Here is a 19094-nt window from a genome sequence, read left to right on the forward strand (position 1 = left end):
GACTTCTTTAACTGAGGATGGTCCGACCACTCTTTTGTAAGTCGATGTTTGGAGTTGTGCCACTGATTTAACAATACCATTCCCAAGAAGTAAGACCCACCTCACATTAAATGTGCCCAATAACCACAGGGGTAGCCAACTTAGAGAGAGCAAATGAGATTTAACATAATTTTAAAAGGCTTAGAGTTGAAGCCTGAATCACAATTGAGCTGAAGCCTGGTCTAGAAACCCTGGTGGGCTGCAGTGCTGCAGAGAACTGGCTGATGGAAGAAGGAAGTCATTTCCAGTCCCGAGGTTCTAGAGGACATTTAACAATGTCCCCCAGTACCGAAGCTTATAATGTTGTTCCTGAGTGCTCTGACTAGGCACCGAGCTGTGGTAAAGAGATAGAGGGAGAGAGGAGAGGCTGGACCCAAGGACTTTCCCGCAGCATTGTTGTTCTTCCTTCATGTTAAGGTAGCTGAGTCTCATCCTGCTTATTCTGCAGAAAGCAGCAGGAGGCCTTAGTCTTCCATCTGCTCTCAGCCCCTGACCTAAAACAGTGTTGACCTACTTAGTATCACACATTGGGTGCTGGGGTTAACTAAGCCAGTGACCAAACACGGTCTATAAAAATTAACTTGCCTGAAGAGTCATTTTGTTTAGGGAGCTGAGATCTTGAGAGAGTAATATTTTGATAAAAGTTATCAGATCTTTTATCTCCTTACATACAAAGTCCTCTGCTAAAATTGGCATGTTTCCTCAGTGGGCTGGACCTTTACACTGCTTCTGTGCCTAATGGTGGAGGTCATGGTGCTGCTGCTCTTGAACCCTCGGCTTTGCTCAAGCCTCAGAATTGTGCAATTTGCTAGAACGTAACTGAAGTAGTCAGTTATATGCATGTGTTTTATCTGTTTGATATAGTGCCTGCTTTAATAATTGTGTGTGTGTGTGTGTGTGTGTGTGTGTGTGTGTGTGTGTATGTGTGTGTGTATGCACATCACAGCATACACATGAGGGTCAGAGAGCAACCTTGAGTGTTTGCCCTTCTCGTTCACTGCTGCATGTGCCCAGCTGGCTGGGCTGTAGTTTCCGGAGATTCTTCTGTCTCTGTCTCCTGTCTTGCTGTAGGAGACTGGAGATTACAGGGGCATGCTACCATGCCCAACTTCATCTGGATTTCAGGTTCTTTCACCCACTGAACCATCTTTCTTGTCATACCGTGTCTTTTCATCAGCAAGCATATCTTAACTCTTCCTGTTAATGTTTGCTGCAGATCACAGTACCGTGTTAAAAATAGAACATGGGCTGGAGAGATGGCTCAGCTAATAAAGGCACTTGTTTCCAAGTCTGAGGACCTGAGGTAAGTCTTAAACCCCACATGTTGGGAGGAGAGAACCAACTCCAGCAAGTTGCCCTCTGACATTCACGTGCGCACGGTAGCATGCACAAATCCCATCCCCTCCCCCCCGAAAAATAAATGCAATATATTTTTTTAACATACGAAATCATATGTGACCCTCTGGCAGTACCCATACAACTTTGAGGAACAAAGTCATTCAAAAGTGCATTATTGGCAAAGAGAAAATAGCCGAACAGTTAAATGACTACTGTTGGACTTTCTGATATAACTTAGTGAACTACATCTTTCATTTTACAGTTGCATAGCTAAACTACTGATATTCTTGTTGGGCATACATTACTGGGAAGAATATTTTGTTAATATGTAATTTTTGTTAAAACCTCAAAGATGAAAATACTGGCAAATATTAATTGGATGTTATAGCAGAAACTTTTATAATATCCAATTCCATTTCTTTCTTTGCGACAGCTTATTTAGAATGAGTTAGTTGGTGGTGACAGCATCAGTATGTACTGTGAAACCGTGGATGGACTTCTCTTAGCCTTGCTCCCTCTGTACCGACTACATGTGTGCCTGATACATTGATAAGTGCACTGAGGGGAAATGGCCAAACGGGGCTAGGTAGCTAGAATTCATAGGCCTCTTAATTTTTTTTCAAATATTCAACCTTAACAATTCTCTATACTTTGAGTTCTCTACAGAAGTGACTTCATAGCAGCAGTGAGTGAGTTCCAGGAGGCAGGTGCAGGTGTTCACCTGCCACTCGCCAGTCTGCCCCTCCACCTCCGCAGGCTCCAATCGATCCGACAATTTTTTGTTTCCTAATGTTTTTTTCTTTGTTCTAAGTTATGCCCCAATATTTTGCCATTTCTATCCTTTAAAAAAACAAACAAACAAACCCAAAAAACTTGTGTTTTTGATGGGCTTCAGCCAAGATAATAAAAAGAAACATTTATTTACACTCTTTTACATACTGATTCCAATAGAAAAGGCTCCCTGGCCTCTAGTCCTTACACATCAGTGTAGTCATAATAGATGCGCACTTCTGATCTTCGGACGCTTTGCAGCGACCTGATGCTTTCGCTCCTGGTTCTTATGTTTGATTTCTTGAATAACCTTCTTGAAAATGACTTACACATGAAAAAATAAATTATCGGATCCAGGCACACGTTGCACGCAGACAAGAAAAGTGTCATTTCTTTGCAATAGTAGAGGATTTTATGTGCTGATTCATCCAGAAGCCTGTCTAAGTTACTGAAGGTAAAGGGGATTCTGCACAAGTGATACGGGAGGAAGCAGGTAAAAAACACAGCCACGACCACGCGGATGCTCTGGTTGTGCTTTCGCTTCCGGCTCGATTGGCTTATGAATTGCCTGCTGGATTTGTGGATGTATCTGGAGATGGCTATGTAGCATCCAATCAGGATCACCAGCACGGCCACAAACAAACAGCTGTCCACATAGGTGACAGCCATATGCCACTTGGCTCCCAGCGGACTTTTGAGTTTCATGCAGTCATGAATATTTTCCTTAGTTGGCTGCCCATTAGTCAGTATGATGTTTGGCAAGGACAGAATAGCCATGATCACCCAAACACAAACTGATAAAACTTTGGTGAAGGTTATGCTGTACATGCGAGAGTCACCAAAGGGCTTTACCACCTTTAGATACCGATCAACACTGATCAGCCCAAGAAACACGATAGATGTATACATGTTTGCATAGAACAAAACTGAGGTGTATCTGCAGAGGATAAACTCGAAGTACCAAGGTCCGAATCCTGCATCACGGACTATTCGGAATGGGAATGTCAGGGTCATGATGAGGTCAGCTACCACTATATTTTTGAGATAAAATATGAAGCTGGTTTTATTCCGAATGTGGAAGAAGATCCACACGGCCAGACCGTTCAGCAGGATGCTTGCCACAAAGATAACTAGGTAAAGCACTGGCAGGATGATGGTGTCAAATTTGTTGTGCAGGGTAGAGTTCTTCCCATGTCCCTCACTTGTGCTGTTTGCAGTGTGACTTGCTTGGCTGTACAGCTCATTACCTGCAAAAGTAGAAACATTCACATTAGGGACAGCCATCTCCCTTAGCGCTGAGTCTTTCTGGGTGGGTGTAAAGGTTGTCTCAAAGGCTCACTCAAGTGTATATCTCAGGCTCTGAAAATGGACACTGCAGGTATGCAGTGCTTGCAGAGATCAGAAGAAGGGCTCTGGTGCCCTAGAACTGAGGCAGTTGTGACCTCCTGACTTGGAGTTCACTTGTCAACTCAGAACCCAGGAAGAGTCTGAAGCACTCATAACCTCTAGGCCATCTCTCCAGCCACTGCTGCCAAGATTTAAAGAAGTACCAGCTGGTTAATTTTTTCCCCCAGTGGCCAAATAAATGGGGATTCCCTTTCCTCACATTTCAAGATCCTTTGAGTCTCTGTGACAACCTATTGAAAATGAATATAGTATATCTGTATAAACCCTGGTGTTTAGTTCAACATTGGATATTGGTACACATAGACTCACCAATACTTGAGGCAGAAAATTGAAGTTTCTTTTACCAAGACAATAAAAGCAGAGCGTGGGGATTGTATCAGTGTATCCTTTGACCCAGTCCGTCCCTCTACCAATACCTGCATTTTAAACTCAGCAGGCACAGAAAACGGCAAAGCAAACCAGTAAAGCAGCAAATTCTCTGCCTGTTTCCTGAGGATTACGTAGGGACCGTTGTTAGAAATAAAAATGTAGTGCCCTCCCCCAGGGGGAAAAAAAAGATCAGCCCTCTTCTAAAGGGACGAACGTCCCAAGCAGAGCTAGATTTACCTTGCAGATTCTTTTAGGTTCATCCTAACACATAATCTGTGAGTAGGTATGCCATACTGTAGGAGATCTGTTTGGGGATTATAATCATCTACACAGATTATGCTGTCAGATACAGCTTTCATTAAAGTATTTGTCAAATTCCAAAGACATGGAAGTCTCTGTAAGTTGGTATAAAATTGATTTTTACCTTTCTGTTAGTGTTCAAGTTTATTATCAAATAAAATAAATTACGTAAAAACATGTGCAGGCTACCATTTTTGTTGTTATTTACAAGATTAGATTATACCCGCCGTTCTTAGTATGAATTTGCAAAGTTCCTTTGCTTTCTCTTTTATTTTTGGTGTACAAACTTATAGATATCATCACGACACTCTTATTTAATGAGATGGCATGTGGGCATTTGGTTTTTGCAGCAGCCGTGAAAGGCCTCTTATGTCCTGTGGGAGACATGGTGGTTGTGTGAGGGATGCACAGCTTTAGTCTGTGCCTTGGACCATCGCCACTCTTTCTGATGTCACTCTGGTTCCCAGCCCTCTCCAGCAGGGGGGTGAGCTGCGTGGGACAGTGCATTCCAGTAGAGTCTGGGGCTGCTGGGCCCGCCCACCTGGCTACCCACTGAGCTTTGCACTTAATAGGTGCCTCCCAGCTCTTGCTCTCATCCTGCCCTTTCTCCCTGCTCAGGAACTTGATGTTCTGGAAGCTCCCTCCCTCTACAGTTTGTCCTGAAGCCATTTCCTCAGTGACTCTCTCAGCTGCCTGACGAGCACATTTTGTCATCTGTTTTTGTAGACATCATAAACTATCACAGCTTACAAACTCTTGTTTCGGAATGTAAGGAAGATAATTTCTGATCTTCTCTTTAATTCCCACTAGCTCATAAGAACCTCACTTTATCTCAGCTTCGAACCGATATTTGTTTAAGGGGCAGCGTGACTTAGCTCCTGTTTGCCATCGTGGGTGTTTATTATATATTGTTTTCTTTCCTTGAAGTAGTCAAATGGGAAAGGCAGTGCTGATGATTGTCGTCCAACAGCAGGTTCTTCAGCCACCGCCTGCAGTCAGAGCATGGCTTCCTCAGGAGCTCGCTCCTTCTCTCATCATTTCCCCCCTTCCATTCCTCACTGTGTTTTTAAAAACTGGTTTTTCTGGCCTAAATATCCTTATACAGGGTAGTAATTTATACCTCTGCTAGCCTGTTGCGAGACTGATGGTATTATTAAACTTTACAAGTTATAAAGGGCTGACAGAGGTGCTCTCTCCAGCTTCCCGCTTGACATGTTGCCTTGAACATACCATGGAGGCCTGTATTGACTTAACAAAGTAGTGCAGCTTTGGCCTCTTCTGTCTCAGAAGATCCAGATTGGCATTTGAAGCCCTTCAAAGGGTAAGAAGTACAGCTTTAGTGAGCTTTAGATATCTACTTGGATTGATTTACCCAATTAAGCTATTAACTGGCACTTTGATCTTGCTGTGGATAGTGCTCTTAGGGGAATACAGCCAGCCAAGTAAGTTTTAATCATGGTACAAGTGCTCAGCTGAGGGGCAAACCTTGAAAAGGAACAGTGATGTCATCTCTTGAAAGGATGGCTGTGTGTTGTAGCAATCAGATAGGAGTTGATTTTCAAAGCCATTGCAAATGTGATTAGAATTCAATAGCTTTATCCTCCTGGGGATGGGGTATTACAGCTGTTAGCATTAGCAACCTGGGTCTGTGTACACCCACTGTAACCTAGAAGAACACATCCTATCCCAGGGTTTCTGGTAGATTTGTGTCTTCCATTTAATATCATCATTATCATCATCATCATCCAAGGCTTAATTACATAGAGAAACAGTCTTATTAAATGATAATATACCTAGTTATTGTAGTTAATATTAAAGGCAGTCTTCAATCATAATATCAGAAGAATTCTATGTATGAGCCTTGATTTGTTTAAAAACAAAAACAAACAAAAAACAACAAAAACTCCCTAACAAGACTAAATAGACATATCAAACAACCAAAAGAAAGCAGAATAAAAAACTCAAACCACTCCAGCATAAGTAACTTCACTTCCCAGTGGCTCTCGACCTGTTTGCGGCTCTGAGACAGTCTATGTCTGTTTGCTGTTGTGTTTTCTTATATTTGCCTTAGCTCATGATCAAGATTAGTGTTTTGGAGTATTGGCCTCTCCAGGTCCATGGGATCAGCCTAACCCTGGTTATTACTTCATTCACAAATTCCAGATTTGTAATGGATCTCAGACAAGTAGGTAGTTAAAACCTCTTCTGGGCAATTTTGCAGATGCAGTGGCAGACAACCATGGCTCCTAAGGAGCGGGACAAACCACCGGTGTGCTGCTCTGACAGGCTCCAGAGCTTAAGGTGGCTTGTGTGTTGTTGAAGTAAGCCAGCCTCCTGTTCTTTCTTCCCTGCCAGCTACTCATGTCATGCCTTCTCCACGGTCCTTCAAATTTCCCCCAAATGTGCAGGCTTGCATCTTCACCTACTTAGGAACATCAGTCATTAAATGGAAAAGGCTTTCGTTCGCTCTGTTTAAGTATGTTATTTGTCTAGTAAAGATTGTGGCCAATTTAGGGACCTCCTTGAATGATCCATGGCTTGGTAATTCATTGAGAAAAACTGGAAATTGGTTTAAAAGTAGAAAGATTGTCTTCTGTGTTCATTAGGATGGCAATCCCTGCATATGACACGGTTTAGTACAGAGTGATGATTAAAAAAACCACGATTGTCTGTCTTGGAAGTGTGTACACACACACACACACCTGTACACACACACACTCACACATACACATACCAGATAGCACACTCCATGTGACTTTTAGATTAAAATGTAGTATGGTATTAAAATTTAGCACAATTACAGATTCTCTGTTGCACTGTTTATGTTCACGTTTCTTGATGGCCACATACCATGTTGCCTGGTCCAGATAGACTTTTCGTCACAGTGACCTAAGTGTAATGTGTCCATTTACTCTTAGAGTCTCTTTTGTATGCAGTTGGAGTGGGAGTGATTAAGGCTTAGATGCAGAATCTTAGCACCTTTGCCTCGGGTGAATCTCTCTATTGTTCATTGGGGCGTGTCCCTGTGACACAGAATATTAAAAGCCTCGACATAAGTCACTGCCCTACCTACCAGATGGAGTGAAATAATAAAGTTGTATAAATTATAGGGTGTCAAATCCATGGTACAATGGCCCTTGTAGGATCCTTTTCTAATTAGTTATCTAGTCTAGCAGGTAGATGTTGCTTTTGGCCTCCTTGGGAGCCTCGGTGAACCTTGATAGAGGCTATTAAATGTGAAAAGTAATACATACTTTATTTGGGGCTTAACAAATCTTTCTAAAATATTCTGTTAATCTTTCTCAATTTTAAAGATAGTGTTTTGATTAACTAAAGTTTTAAATCAGTTACAGCAAGGTTTATCTTCAGGATGCTGTCCTGCATGGCTGCTCTCGCATACAGAATGAGAGATAGTTTTCAGTGGGTTTTAGTTGGTTCTAAACGACCACTTAGCTTGAGTAAGCCATGTTAAAGTTCAGGTTCTTTGTGTCTTTTTTTGCCGGCTTACCTGGTAATTTTGTAAGCGTCAAGTTGAGCCCCATTTTCTAGTTGTGATGTATGGTAAGTCAAGATGCATGTCAAGAAACGCTTGGGGAGAGGTGAGGCACAGATTCAGCAGCAGTTATTCCTGGTTTCATTTCTAGGGACAGGAAAATGAAACAGGGAAGTGTTGGTAAGAACTTTGCAGGTATAATGTTCTTTCAGTAAAAACAATAAACCAACAGACAAAATATTGTCATATTCTGTGACTAGGAAAACGATGGTGTGTATTTGAACACCTTTGCCGAAGAAGGGTAACTTTTTTTTTTTTTTAACCATTTTTCAGTTTGCCATGAAGTATGACCATGTCTGTGGTCTGGTATCATCTGGATGCCACTGTGTGACTTTTGGAAAGTTAGTTAACATCGTTACTTAGGGATTTGCCTCTCTGAAATGGTAATTCCACTGACAGTCCCACAGGAATACAAGAAGGACTGTGTAAAATGTTAAACAATTCTAGCAGATTGAAGTCTTGGTTTATGTGTATAAACTTTATATGTCTATCACATCCCCTTAAAAAAAAACTGACCACATAATGTATATATGATGAGACTAGTATGTAATTGCAGATGATTATTTCTATAAGATCTAACACTGATATGTATAGGAATTTTAAAATAAAAATTTAAAAATATTTATTTATTATTTTATGCCTGATTGTATGTCTACGCATTGTGTGCATTGAAAAAGTTATAGGATCCAAGTGACAGATGGTTGTGAGCTGCCATATTGGTGCTGGAAATCAAGCTTGGGTTCTCTGGAAAAACAGCCAGTGTTTTTTAACTGTTGAGCCATCTCTCCAGCTCATTCATAGATAAATTGTGATGCATTTAGCACCCTGTGATCTCTCGGGTTTTAGCTTTGCCTGTAAACTAGTGACTTTTTTAGAATTGTACTGACATCTCTTTCAAATCTCAGTCAAGATTCAAATTCACATGAATTTATATATCTTCCTCATAAGTAGATTTCCACTAAGGATTTAATATCATTTGAAAATTTGTCTCATTTGTTTTGCTTTTTCTGAAGTGTATTTCTTTCAATCTCAATATTAGACTAAAAGAGCATCATTTAACTGGGTTTAGTGTTTGGTGTGCAGGGTAATTGTGGTAAATTGCTCTTCTGGCCTTCAGATGGTTTAAGAGAAGATTAGCAGAAAGCATGTGCTATGTAGTACTACAAGTTTTAAAATGTTAGTTCCTCCTATCTAATCAGGTATATCCCGAATTCCTAGCCTTGTCTTAGAAATGGACAATATAGAGAAGGCATCATGAGAACTGTTTTGGAGCATGTGCAATTAAAGGAAAATCTGCATATGAGCAGTTTGCTATAAGGGAAGTCATATTGTTTCTTATGAACTGAAACCATGGGGGACTTTCATGACCCTCACTGCTGATATTCCCATGCAGGAAGTTGCCGAGAGCCTCCAAGTGCTGCCGTTCCCACCAGTGTTTGCTGAGTGAGCAAGAAAAGAGCACTGTAGGGATAAGTGGGTCCTGGCTTGTGTAGGAGGGGAGACTTGTCTATGGCTCAGGCCTTTCATGTCTACAGTATCACATACGGTTAAGGCTGGTGTGTGACAGGAGATAGAAGAAACACGGTTTTTTCCTTCAAATTTAAGGATTCCTTCCATTTCCTTCAAAACCAGCTCTTTGGAGAAAGCAGACAGTTGTCCACTACTGTTCCTCCTTTTGAATCCTTCTAGTATCTGGGATGCAGCAGGCTTCACAAGGAAGTTATGTTATTACTAGAATATAGATAATTAGGATTAATTTTTTTTCTTTGAATGCTGGCCTTTTCTTTTGAGTGTAAGGCAATAGGCAAAAATCCCACTTTTAATAACCATATTACTTACTGTTCCCTAAAACAGAAAACTATTTTAGCAAATTTGGGGGATATAATCTTTTTTAATTTAGCTGTTTCTGTTCCCAGATCATCGTCTATCGTCTTCCTTTTCCTGATTCAGTTGCTTCAGGCCCCATCAGTAGCAGTAAGAAAGATAACACGGAGTTAGCCAGTGGGCTCAGAAATGAGAGCACTCTAGGACATTTTCGTTTCGCAGCTCTTATGGAATATTTGTATTCAGAATGTGTCGGAGAAGTTTTGTACATTCCTGTAAAGAGGAACACCATACAATTAAGGAAGAGAGAAAGATTTGTCCAGCTGACATTTCATCAGCCTCATTGTAGCTGCACAAAGAGTAGAGAACATCAGAGGCTGACCTGCTCGTGAGGAGCAGCTCCCGTGGCAGTGGAGTACACAGGGATGGCTGCACACAGCATGCCAGAGGCACTGGAATTAGCAGAAGACAGTGTTGTCGAGTAGACCAAGAAAGGAAGAGATGAGACTGGACTTAGCCATAGGGACGTCAAACACAGGGCAGCTCAGTGCATGGGATGGAGTCCTGTTCCTGTGTGCCGGCATCCTGGTAGAGGAGGCTAATGGGGCAGATGTCTGATGACCCGGGGCTGAGTAATCCCAGCAGAGTGAAGAAGCATCCACAGACAGTTCTTTACTTTAACCGTGACTGTTATGGGAAGGAGAAAGTGAGGCTGGAGGTGGAGACAGGTATAAAAGCAGTCTGTATTATTGAACTGCTTTTATGACTAATGGAAGAGTTTGTTAAGCATACCGTTTAATGCTTGTCATTGTAAAATTATACTTTCCCAGTGTGAGTAAAAGAAAGCAAACAAAGAAACAAAACATCCAAATAACTTGTCCTGTCTTCTAGCCATGGATGGTGATGCCGTGATAAAAAGGATTCGACCGACTTTCAGCTCTGTGCTTTTTCAGACTTTCCATTCTCTCAAACATAAAAGTGAAGACTGGGTACCATTTTATATAGAAGCCAGCATAGTTGCCTATGGAAGGCTTCCTGCTGTACATCATGGACACAACATTTTACTTAGAGATGGACTGGAAGGCAGGGGTGAAATGATTTCTTGCCCTTTAGTCTGAGCTGTGACTGTTGGGTGCTTTGTAGCCTCAGCTACCTATCAGGAAGGGGACTGGCAGCTCTTTCTTCCTTCACACTGTCCCAGCCCATCTGCATCTCAGCCTCCAGGAATGCTTACTGTGGTGTGCACTGCAGCCTCTGCATGTCCTTATAAAGATTGCTTCAGGTGGAGTGAAGGGCTGTGTTCCAGAGGAACTCGTTCATGGGTGGGATTCCTGTCCTGCTCCTACTGCTCCCCTGGCTGACAGTTGATGAAACCACTGAAGAATGTGGTATCTGCTCGATGAATCAAGCTGAGAACATTTCTCAGCTGTTCGGGGCTGGATTGGATCGGTGCTTAGAGACCTGCTCTTTCAGCCATGGCTTGGATAGTTGTGCTTTGCTGTTGGCCATTTTAAAATGAGGGATTCCGTATTCTTTGCTCTTGGACTCTTGAGCACAAGGCTTGTCTAGAACAGTCCCATGACCTTAATATTTTACCCTCCTAGCCCTGTAGAAAGATAAGTTGAGAGATTCTAATTGACTTGCCCTGCTTCACATAGCAAGTAATGGCTATAGCTGGGATTCATGTCAAGTCTGACAAAAGCTGATCACAGTTCTTGCAGGTATACTGAGGTAGTATCAAAATGAAGAAGAATAAAATGAATCTTCATTTTATTTTAGAGGCTAGGAAGTTGGCAGGGGTATGGGTAGAGGAAGGGGTATGTCTTCCTGTCACATGCATGAAGGAACTGCTCATCTTTCCAGCTGGGGTCTAGTTTTCCTTGGCATGAACACTGTTACATGTATCAGGGGGCATCATAGAATCCAGGTGGGATCTTGTCCCAAGAGTTCAGAGGAGCTTCCACAGAGCAGAGCAGTTATACTAGGCCTCAGCCACCAATTTCTGATGGGAGAGGCTCCTGCCCACAGGTGCTGGCACTCCCTGGTAGACCTTCCTCTCCCAAGCATTGCCTCTGCAGCCTACAGGTACTTGATTGCACAACTCCGGGTCTGCTCTAGTTACCATTTGCCCTTATGTGGCTATATTGAAACTATAAATATGGTTTTATTCCTCCCACTCCACCCCAATTCCTGGTTTCTCTTGCATTAGTGACTATCATTTAGAATGCTGTAAAATGATCCTAGTTCTCTAGTCATCAGAAAGAAGTCGGATGTGCTGTTGGGGATTGCCCTCGGGGCTTCTGTAGACCATATAACTGGTACACACCGAGTTGTCTCTGAAGGTCACACCTAAGACTTCACTCCTGTCGTATTGGAGCTAGCCTTAGGATTAATCCTCTACTGTGGCCCTTTGGTGAAGCTTAAGATCCTGACCCTACTGTTGAACTGCTTCTGTGATCGGAAAGATGGGTGTCCTGATCTTACCACTTACTTACAAGTGGTGGAGCAGGGGCCAGTGTTGGAGTCTCTGCTCTCCAGGAGGGGGCTGGAATGACCAGACATCATTCCTCAAGCAGAACCGGGATCTGCTGCTGTGGGCACTCAGCTCTGTAGTCCTCACATCTCTGATCTGCTCTCAAACTTGTTGGGTTGGATCTCAGCCTGGGTGGGGAGCTGCTTGTTCAAGCAGGGGAACCTCCCTCGTGGGTGGGAGGAGCCTGCAGGTGTGTCCTGCTGGACTACGGCTGTGGGCTTCATAAGTTGCGCTATTGCCAGTCTAAGCAGTCTGAAAGATGAATCCCCGTTAAAGTACAGTTGCTGCTAAGTTTTTTAGACTAGGTATTGGTGATGGTGGTCTAAAGTGAGAGAGGATCTTTATCTTTGTCTCTTTCTTATTATCTGCTTTGCAGTTTGTCTCAGGAAAGTCACATCTCTTAGTTGTAAGAATTATAGTACAAAAGATTTTATACTTGCTGAGAAGTATACTAAGCCTACCAGACATGTAGGAATACTGATGGGGCCCTGCATTGCAGTGGTAAAGATAAAAACACAAAAGCATCAGGCGAAAAGCCTCTGTGGAAAGGAAGAATTGCTCTTAAATTTTGAAATTTAAGGATCTAACCCAAGAATCCTTTCCAGTTTAATGGGTTGGTATACTAAATGAACAAATATGAATATTTCCTGAAATTAATGTAATAGCACAGCTAAAGATCCGGGGGGAAAAAGAAAGGTACCTGAGTGGTTCTAAGTCTCCTCTTATTATAGTGAAATTAGGTCGCCATCTTTGAGGTTAATGTGATTTACGTTAATGGAAAGAGTACCACAGGTACATGTGGGGAAAACATAGAACTCCTTTCATGGTGCACATTTCTCTCTCAAAGTAACTCCTACTTAAGTACATTGCCAACTTAGAGTGCTTCTTACTAATCATCCTTAAATGGATGGTATTTGAATAAAAATAATTCCTATGGTTATTAGATAAGCATAGTAACTCCCAGTTGGAATCAGGAGCTTCGCTGTTCCCTGTTTTCTATACCTCTCTTCAACTGTCCCTGCCCACCTGCTCTTTGGCTGTTCTAAAGCACCCCTCAAGACCTTCTGTCTTGGGACTCCCTCTTCTCTTTTGTCTGCTAGGTAGGTTACTGGTAATTATTCAAAATCTAACTTATCTGTTGCCCTTCTGGAAGTCTTCCCCGTTTGTGTACCATGCAAATGGTTTTTGGTACCTGTGGTACACTGGTGGTCACTCCAGGCAATGTCCGTGAGGGCAATGAGCCCTCCATAAGAAGGGATAGTCCCAGCACACTAAGAGAACACAGTCAGCAGCGGAAGAGCAAGGAACATATGCATTATTTTCTGATCAGAGCTAGATGGGGAAACATGAATAGAAGTATTTGTCTTTGTCACAGTGGGACAAATGCTGAGGTCCTTAATTCTTGGGAGACTCCTTCAGTTTAGAAAGGGAAGGGAAGGGAAGGGAAGCAAAAGCCAGAAAGCAATAGGCTCAGTGTACTGTGGCATGTTTCCCTCAGATGCCTGCCATTTTGAACACTTGAAATGGCTTCCACACAGGCGGTTAATTAATTACTAGCTGTCTGATTTGTGGTTTCATAAGGATTGTAAACAGAATGCAAACAGAGAGACAGCAGCACTGTGCCCCAACATGACTTCGGCCACTGTGGTGTACCTACTAGATAACTTTTCTGGTTTTCAAGAGAAAAAAATAGTGGCAAATTGGAAGTATCACACGGGTGACTCTAGGCGTAGAGTTGATAGGGAGGGTTGTGTGGTCTTTTTTGGTTTTGAATTTTACTTGTGTGGTATTTTTGTTGTTTACGCCCATAAAGTAGGCGGAGCATTTTAGGTGAGAGCCTGTCAGGGATGTTGCTGTTTAGCAGCTGTTTGTTGTTGTGTTTGTTTCGAGGCCATCACAGTGATCCTCAGACGCAGTTACATTCTGAGGTGGTACTGGTGTACCACTGTCCCCTTACCACACATGTTGGCTGTTTTTACACAGTCTCTGAGCTTCATTTAACCATTTGTTTTACCACACTCATTTGGATGTGTGACTACTTGTCTAATCTTGTTCTCCTCATCCTTACAACCTCACATATTATAAACAAAACTGAAAATAAATGCGGCTGCAGTTTTTTTTTTTCAGTTGTCTCAGCAGGCAGCTTACAGACCTGAGCAATCACTTACTAGCAGATTTAAAATAACACAGTTCTCAAAAATCAATAATACTTGTATAGTTCTGACGTTATCTTGCATAATATTTCTGCCACGTCTTTAAAATGCTAGCTCCAACCGTTAACAGTTTAAACAAAACCAATTTACCAATAACAGACTCGTAGCTGGAGTTACCTAAAGATGCCGCATGCTCTTGTAAATCCTGAAGTACAGCAGTGTACCCAATGATGGATGAGATGTCTCCTTAGTGTGCCTAGGAGTGGGTTTGGAAAGGCAGGTCACCCACCCCCAAAGAAAATGGCAGCTCTCTGCTTATCCTACCCAGGAGAGGCCAACGTCCCCTGTGTGACTCACTTGGTTGGTGCTGTGATCTGTGGGAATACGCCAGCTAGCCTGTGAACATTTTTAGTTCCTCGGCTCTATTGGAAGCTCCTTTGATACTGGGACCTTGAGTTATTTAGTTTCTGTTGTTCCCCGGTTTACTGACCTTGCTCTGGGAGCTACCAGAGTCATTTTCAATACAGGATATTTAATTAAAGGACAGCTACTCTACTCATAGATTTGAAAAGTAGAGTTTCACTACATGGTATGCCCTCCAAAGAGTTTGATTGTTTGATCAGAGAGTCTGTTCAGGCCTCAGACAAACCCTCTATCTATCACCTCAGAGGCCTCTGCCTCAGCCTCAGGTGAACAGTGGCGATAGTAACCACAGGGTTCAGCAAGTGGGCCAGCGCTGTCGCGCGCCTCAGACAGACCTCTAGATTATTTTATGTATACTTTAATGTATTAAAAGGACACTAGGGTTTTTAGTACAGATGAATTTAGTGGTATAGGTTACCTAACCACTCCGACAGAGCTGTGCAGCAGTTCTCACAGGACTGTATGAGACATTGCTTGGCACAGACCCTTCATAAGAACACTAAGAGATGACTCTAGGTGCTGTGAGAACTCTGCTTCCCACTCTTTCGCTTGCAGAAGCTGAGGCTTATAGATGTTCTGTCAGCAAATCTGTACAGTTGGTGCTACAGGGCCCATACTCCTTTTACTACCACCCAGGAGGGGCACAGCTTAGCTCTGTCAGTCATGCTGAAGCCTGTGTTCTCTACACCTTGCCTGCAGCTGCTTCCAGATGGACTGCTGTTCAGGTCAGGTTGTAGCCTGGTACCTCCTTTGAGACACCTTGGAAGCATTATTCATCATGTAGTCTAGAGTGTATTCAACACAGCTAGACAAGTCTTAGGAAGAACCAACCCAAAGAAATGTAGCAATAGCTAGTAGTGAGTTTAGACACAACTGAAACATTTGTGCATGAAAGAGGCCGACCGAGGCAGAAAACAGTCTCAGAGCGTGCTCCTCGCTGATGTGCTGTATCTCTGTGTTCTGCTTACAGCCAGGGAGGGAATCGCTGCACCCAAATCACTAATGAGGGCTTAAGATGATGTCTTGTACTAACTACAGCTTAATTCTCTCTCCTCTCTCTCTCTCTCTCTCTCTCTCTCTCTCTCTCTCTCTCTCTCTTCCTAAGTTTAAAGACAATTTATTAGAATTTGGGAGTAAAACCACAGGGCTAGCAGAAGTTGCTGGAAAAGGAGAGGAGAAGGTCCCTTGTTCGGTCAGTATTCAAAGAAGACGAGAAAGGAAGAGAAGGAAATGTGTTTTCTAGTTAGGAAAGAGGGCAGGATGAGAAAAGACAAATTAGCAAACAGCCACAGAGTTCTTACTTCAATTACTTGGGCATAAAATTTTCATCTTTGGCCAGTAAAGTGTATTAAGAAAATGTAAAATATGCTGGTTCAGTACTGCATAGAGAACAGATGTCCTACTCTGCTTCTGTTTGCCATAAACAGAGGTAGCACATTTAGAAATCATGGCCAGGTGAGATTAGGCCTGGCCTTAACTACTGCCCGCAAACTGGATGCTTGAGTCACCATCTGTGGATACACTGATGTCACGTTTCATCTAGTATTTAACAGCCGAGCCGGTCGTCACGTTTCCTTGTTATCTGTCCCTCTGATGTTTAAGACTTTAAGAGCTGCACCAGGTCCCCGTGTTTATGATGTAGAACAACCCAGCCATGGTCAGGGGAGCAAGCAGTGATAGTGTTCATCTCTGTCTTACAAAGCAACACAGAGAGGTCAGGATTTGGGCAGCAACATGGAGATGCTAGGGACAGAACTGGAGAGGACACCGTCTCCTCTCAGCGATGCTGCTGCGTTGCCTGAACCTGGTGTTCTTTGGTAGCTATTCCTCCATACCTCAGCATTTCACCTGGTCTGTGGGAATGTGAGAATCTCAGTGGCCATCTCCTCTAGTCCATTTTTTCCTGTGAGCCATTAAGCTCAGTTGTTTCACCAAGTTCCAAGTTTTCTAACCTAAACCAGAACTACAGCCCCTGCCTATGCCCCAGGATCCCAGGCGACCATCAGGTTCTCACTTCATGCCCTTCTTCCGTGTTCCTCCTTCCCCCTTTCTGGACCTTGAGAGATTTTCATGTTGTTTCTTCTTGTTTTACTGTTTATTTGTTTAAGTGCATACAGCGAGTGGATGCTCATTTAGTGTCTTGCGTTACCTTTGGTGATGCTTTCTTAGAGATAGTATGAAATATGTTTGTTTCTTAAATGTGAAGCCGTAAGCTACCAAAAAGAAAGCCAAGCAGGCCAACCGAGCATACTGGGGACACACCTAAATAAGAACATTTATTCTAATTTCGCTTTCAGTCTTCCACACCCGCAAAGCAGTAATCTTTCTCGAGGGGACCACCTAAGTCACACACCTTCACATCTTCCAGGATTGGTGATGCCACCCCTCCCCCCCCACATACACACACACATACAGGCTCCATCACGGAACTCGATAATTAGAGTGGCCCTTGGTCCCTTCTCCCATCCTGAGAGCAACCCGCAAAGCAAGGGGTCAGTAGCCATGACCTGCAGACAAGATCCTGAGAAAGGTATCAGAGAATGAAACTGGATCCTCCAGTTTCACAGAGACAGAGACGCTCACAGGGGCAGAACCAAAGAATGAAGACGCAACTTAGCCTCTGCTTCCATAGATTTACCAGCATCGAGCTAAATCTGTCGATGTTCCTAGTGCTTGCGAATTGGACGCTCAGATTTAAATTATAGAAGAAAACTTTGTAAGAAACAGTTACTATGCCTACCATGAGAGAAGACTAAGAATGAGATCTGAAGTTCTATCGTAGGTAAAAATCTGAAATCATGAACCAGAAAGTTACTCTACCCTACGCTCATCTGTCACTTAAAGTCATTATGTAGAAGAGGCAGAACCTGCCTGCTGGCTTTCTGCTTTCTACCCTGAAGTAAGCAGTTCTCCAGGAGTTTGCGCTGGAGCAGAGCTGGGCTGCTCTCAGCCTGTTTGTGAGTTGCTTGGCAGTTTTCGCTGAGCTTCTCCTGACATGTTTTAACATGACCGCTTAAGGCTTCAGCTCAAGGATTGCCCTGTGCCTTGCTGTAGAATGAGAAAACCGTGACTCTTTTGATCAAAACGAGACATAAAAGTATCTTTTCTTTTCATCCCCTTCAAAATAATATGCATAAAAGTTTTGAGTCTTGGGGAGCAATAATAAAAAGCTTCTTATTTTACTCACATAATGAGGTAAACGTGGTTTTCCAAAAGAGCTGTTTTCACCAAATAGTCATGACTACCAACACCCTTTCTTCTTTTGAGACAGACACTGCCTGCTTGAGCTGGAAGGTAGGAAGCACCTTGGCCTTGGTTTGATACATGGGTCTTACTCAGCTCTCACTCCAGTTTCTAACTTTTCCTCAAAACTCTAGTTTAAGGAGACACACAGCCACATTATTAAACAATGCTGTATGAAATCAAACACTGCTTTTAAGAAAATGGGAAACAAACAAACAAATAAACAACAAACAAACAAATAAACCAACTTCATTTACCTTTCATTGTGGCGGCCGGCTGGCAGTTTGTTCACTTGATATGCTGTCTTCAAGTTGATCCAGGCTCCTCATCTCTTTGGTAGGAGTAAATCTCAAAGCTCAGGTTAGCAGGAATAGAAATTTTCTAGTAAAGCGATGGAAGTCAGCATTTCTTGTTCTGCCGAGATAGTAGGTGCTCTGCCGCCCTGTGGAGGGTGTCCTTTGGGGCACCTTTCAAACCGACCTGCCCATGAACAACTGGAGCAACTTGCTCGCTTGCTACTGTATATGACTCACATTGCAGAGGGAGATTTAGACTGGGGCAGAACATTTCCTGAACCGGCAGGAATCTGGGGTGATTCACCTGAAGGTATCCAGAGGGCAGGTCAGTGTCAGAAGCCAGGGTAGGAGTGGGGGACAAAGGCAGTGTGGTCTCGCTAATCAGCATTAATTTCAGATCAAGGTAGATTTTTTTTTATTGTTAGGTTTTCTAATGATATTTAGAAGATAAAATGTATTTCATCACCACTTGCTGGCTAAATTTGCCATTAAGAGAAGTAAGAATATACATACATACATACATATATACATACATACATACACACACACACACACACACACACACACACACTCATAGCATTCTAGAGGCAGAGGCAAATGTATCTGAGTTTGAAGCCAGCCTGGACTACATTGTGAATTCTAGACCAGCCAGGGATATATGGTGAAATGCTGTGTACAAAATATAAAAATAGAAAAACAGTAAGTACATTTTAAATTTGTTTTGTATATTTTTGTCAGTGGTTTATTTTTAAGATAGGATGTCCATTTGTTACACTGGACCTTGAAGTTTCTACGAAGATCAGCTTGGCACTGAACTCATGATTCTCCTGTGTGTTAGGATTACA

General features: G+C 42.7%; 2 protein-coding genes and 1 long non-coding RNA gene across 19 annotated transcripts in view; 1 reads left to right on the plus strand and 2 right to left on the minus strand.

The window, feature by feature from the left end:
- Med12l (mediator complex subunit 12-like) overlaps positions 1-19094 on the plus strand; it is a 313028-nt gene that overhangs the window by 171235 nt on the left and 122699 nt on the right. The window lies entirely within an intron of this gene.
- On the minus strand, positions 2251-18510 carry Gpr87 (G protein-coupled receptor 87). Of its 2 annotated transcripts, NM_001302203.1 has the most exons (3): positions 18211-18451; positions 7733-7864; positions 2261-3395 (listed from the first exon to the last, which is right to left on the minus strand). In NM_001302203.1, exons 2-3 carry the CDS (start codon positions 7764-7766, stop codon positions 2353-2355), a joined length of 1077 nt encoding a protein of 358 aa, NP_001289132.1. In that variant the 5' UTR covers positions 7767-7864; positions 18211-18451; the 3' UTR covers positions 2261-2352. The 2 variants fall into 2 exon arrangements, with proteins under 2 accessions (XP_006502457.1, NP_001289132.1); XM_006502394.4 differs by lacking the exon at positions 7733-7864 and having other exon boundaries at positions 2251-3395; positions 18211-18510.
- On the minus strand, positions 7971-17630 carry Gm51434. Its single transcript, XR_003954489.1, has 2 exons — positions 9984-17630; positions 7971-9874 (listed from the first exon to the last, which is right to left on the minus strand). It is a non-coding gene; the product is annotated as a predicted gene, 51434 (long non-coding RNA).

Source organism: Mus musculus, chromosome 3 (assembly GCF_000001635.26).
Source record: "Mus musculus strain C57BL/6J chromosome 3, GRCm38.p6 C57BL/6J".
In the NCBI taxonomy this organism is placed as follows: domain Eukaryota; kingdom Metazoa; phylum Chordata; class Mammalia; order Rodentia; family Muridae; genus Mus; species Mus musculus.

What these genes read in the sequence shown, in the direction of transcription:
- Gpr87 (NM_001302203.1), bottom strand. Translation starts at nt 7,766, where the DNA reads ATGGGGCTCAACTTGACGCTTACAAAATTACCAG. An exon ending in GACGCTTACAAAATTACCAG is followed by an intron (nt 3,396 to 7,732) that starts GTAAGCCGGCAA and finishes CTACTTTTGCAG; the next exon opens with GTAATGAGCTGTACAGCCAA.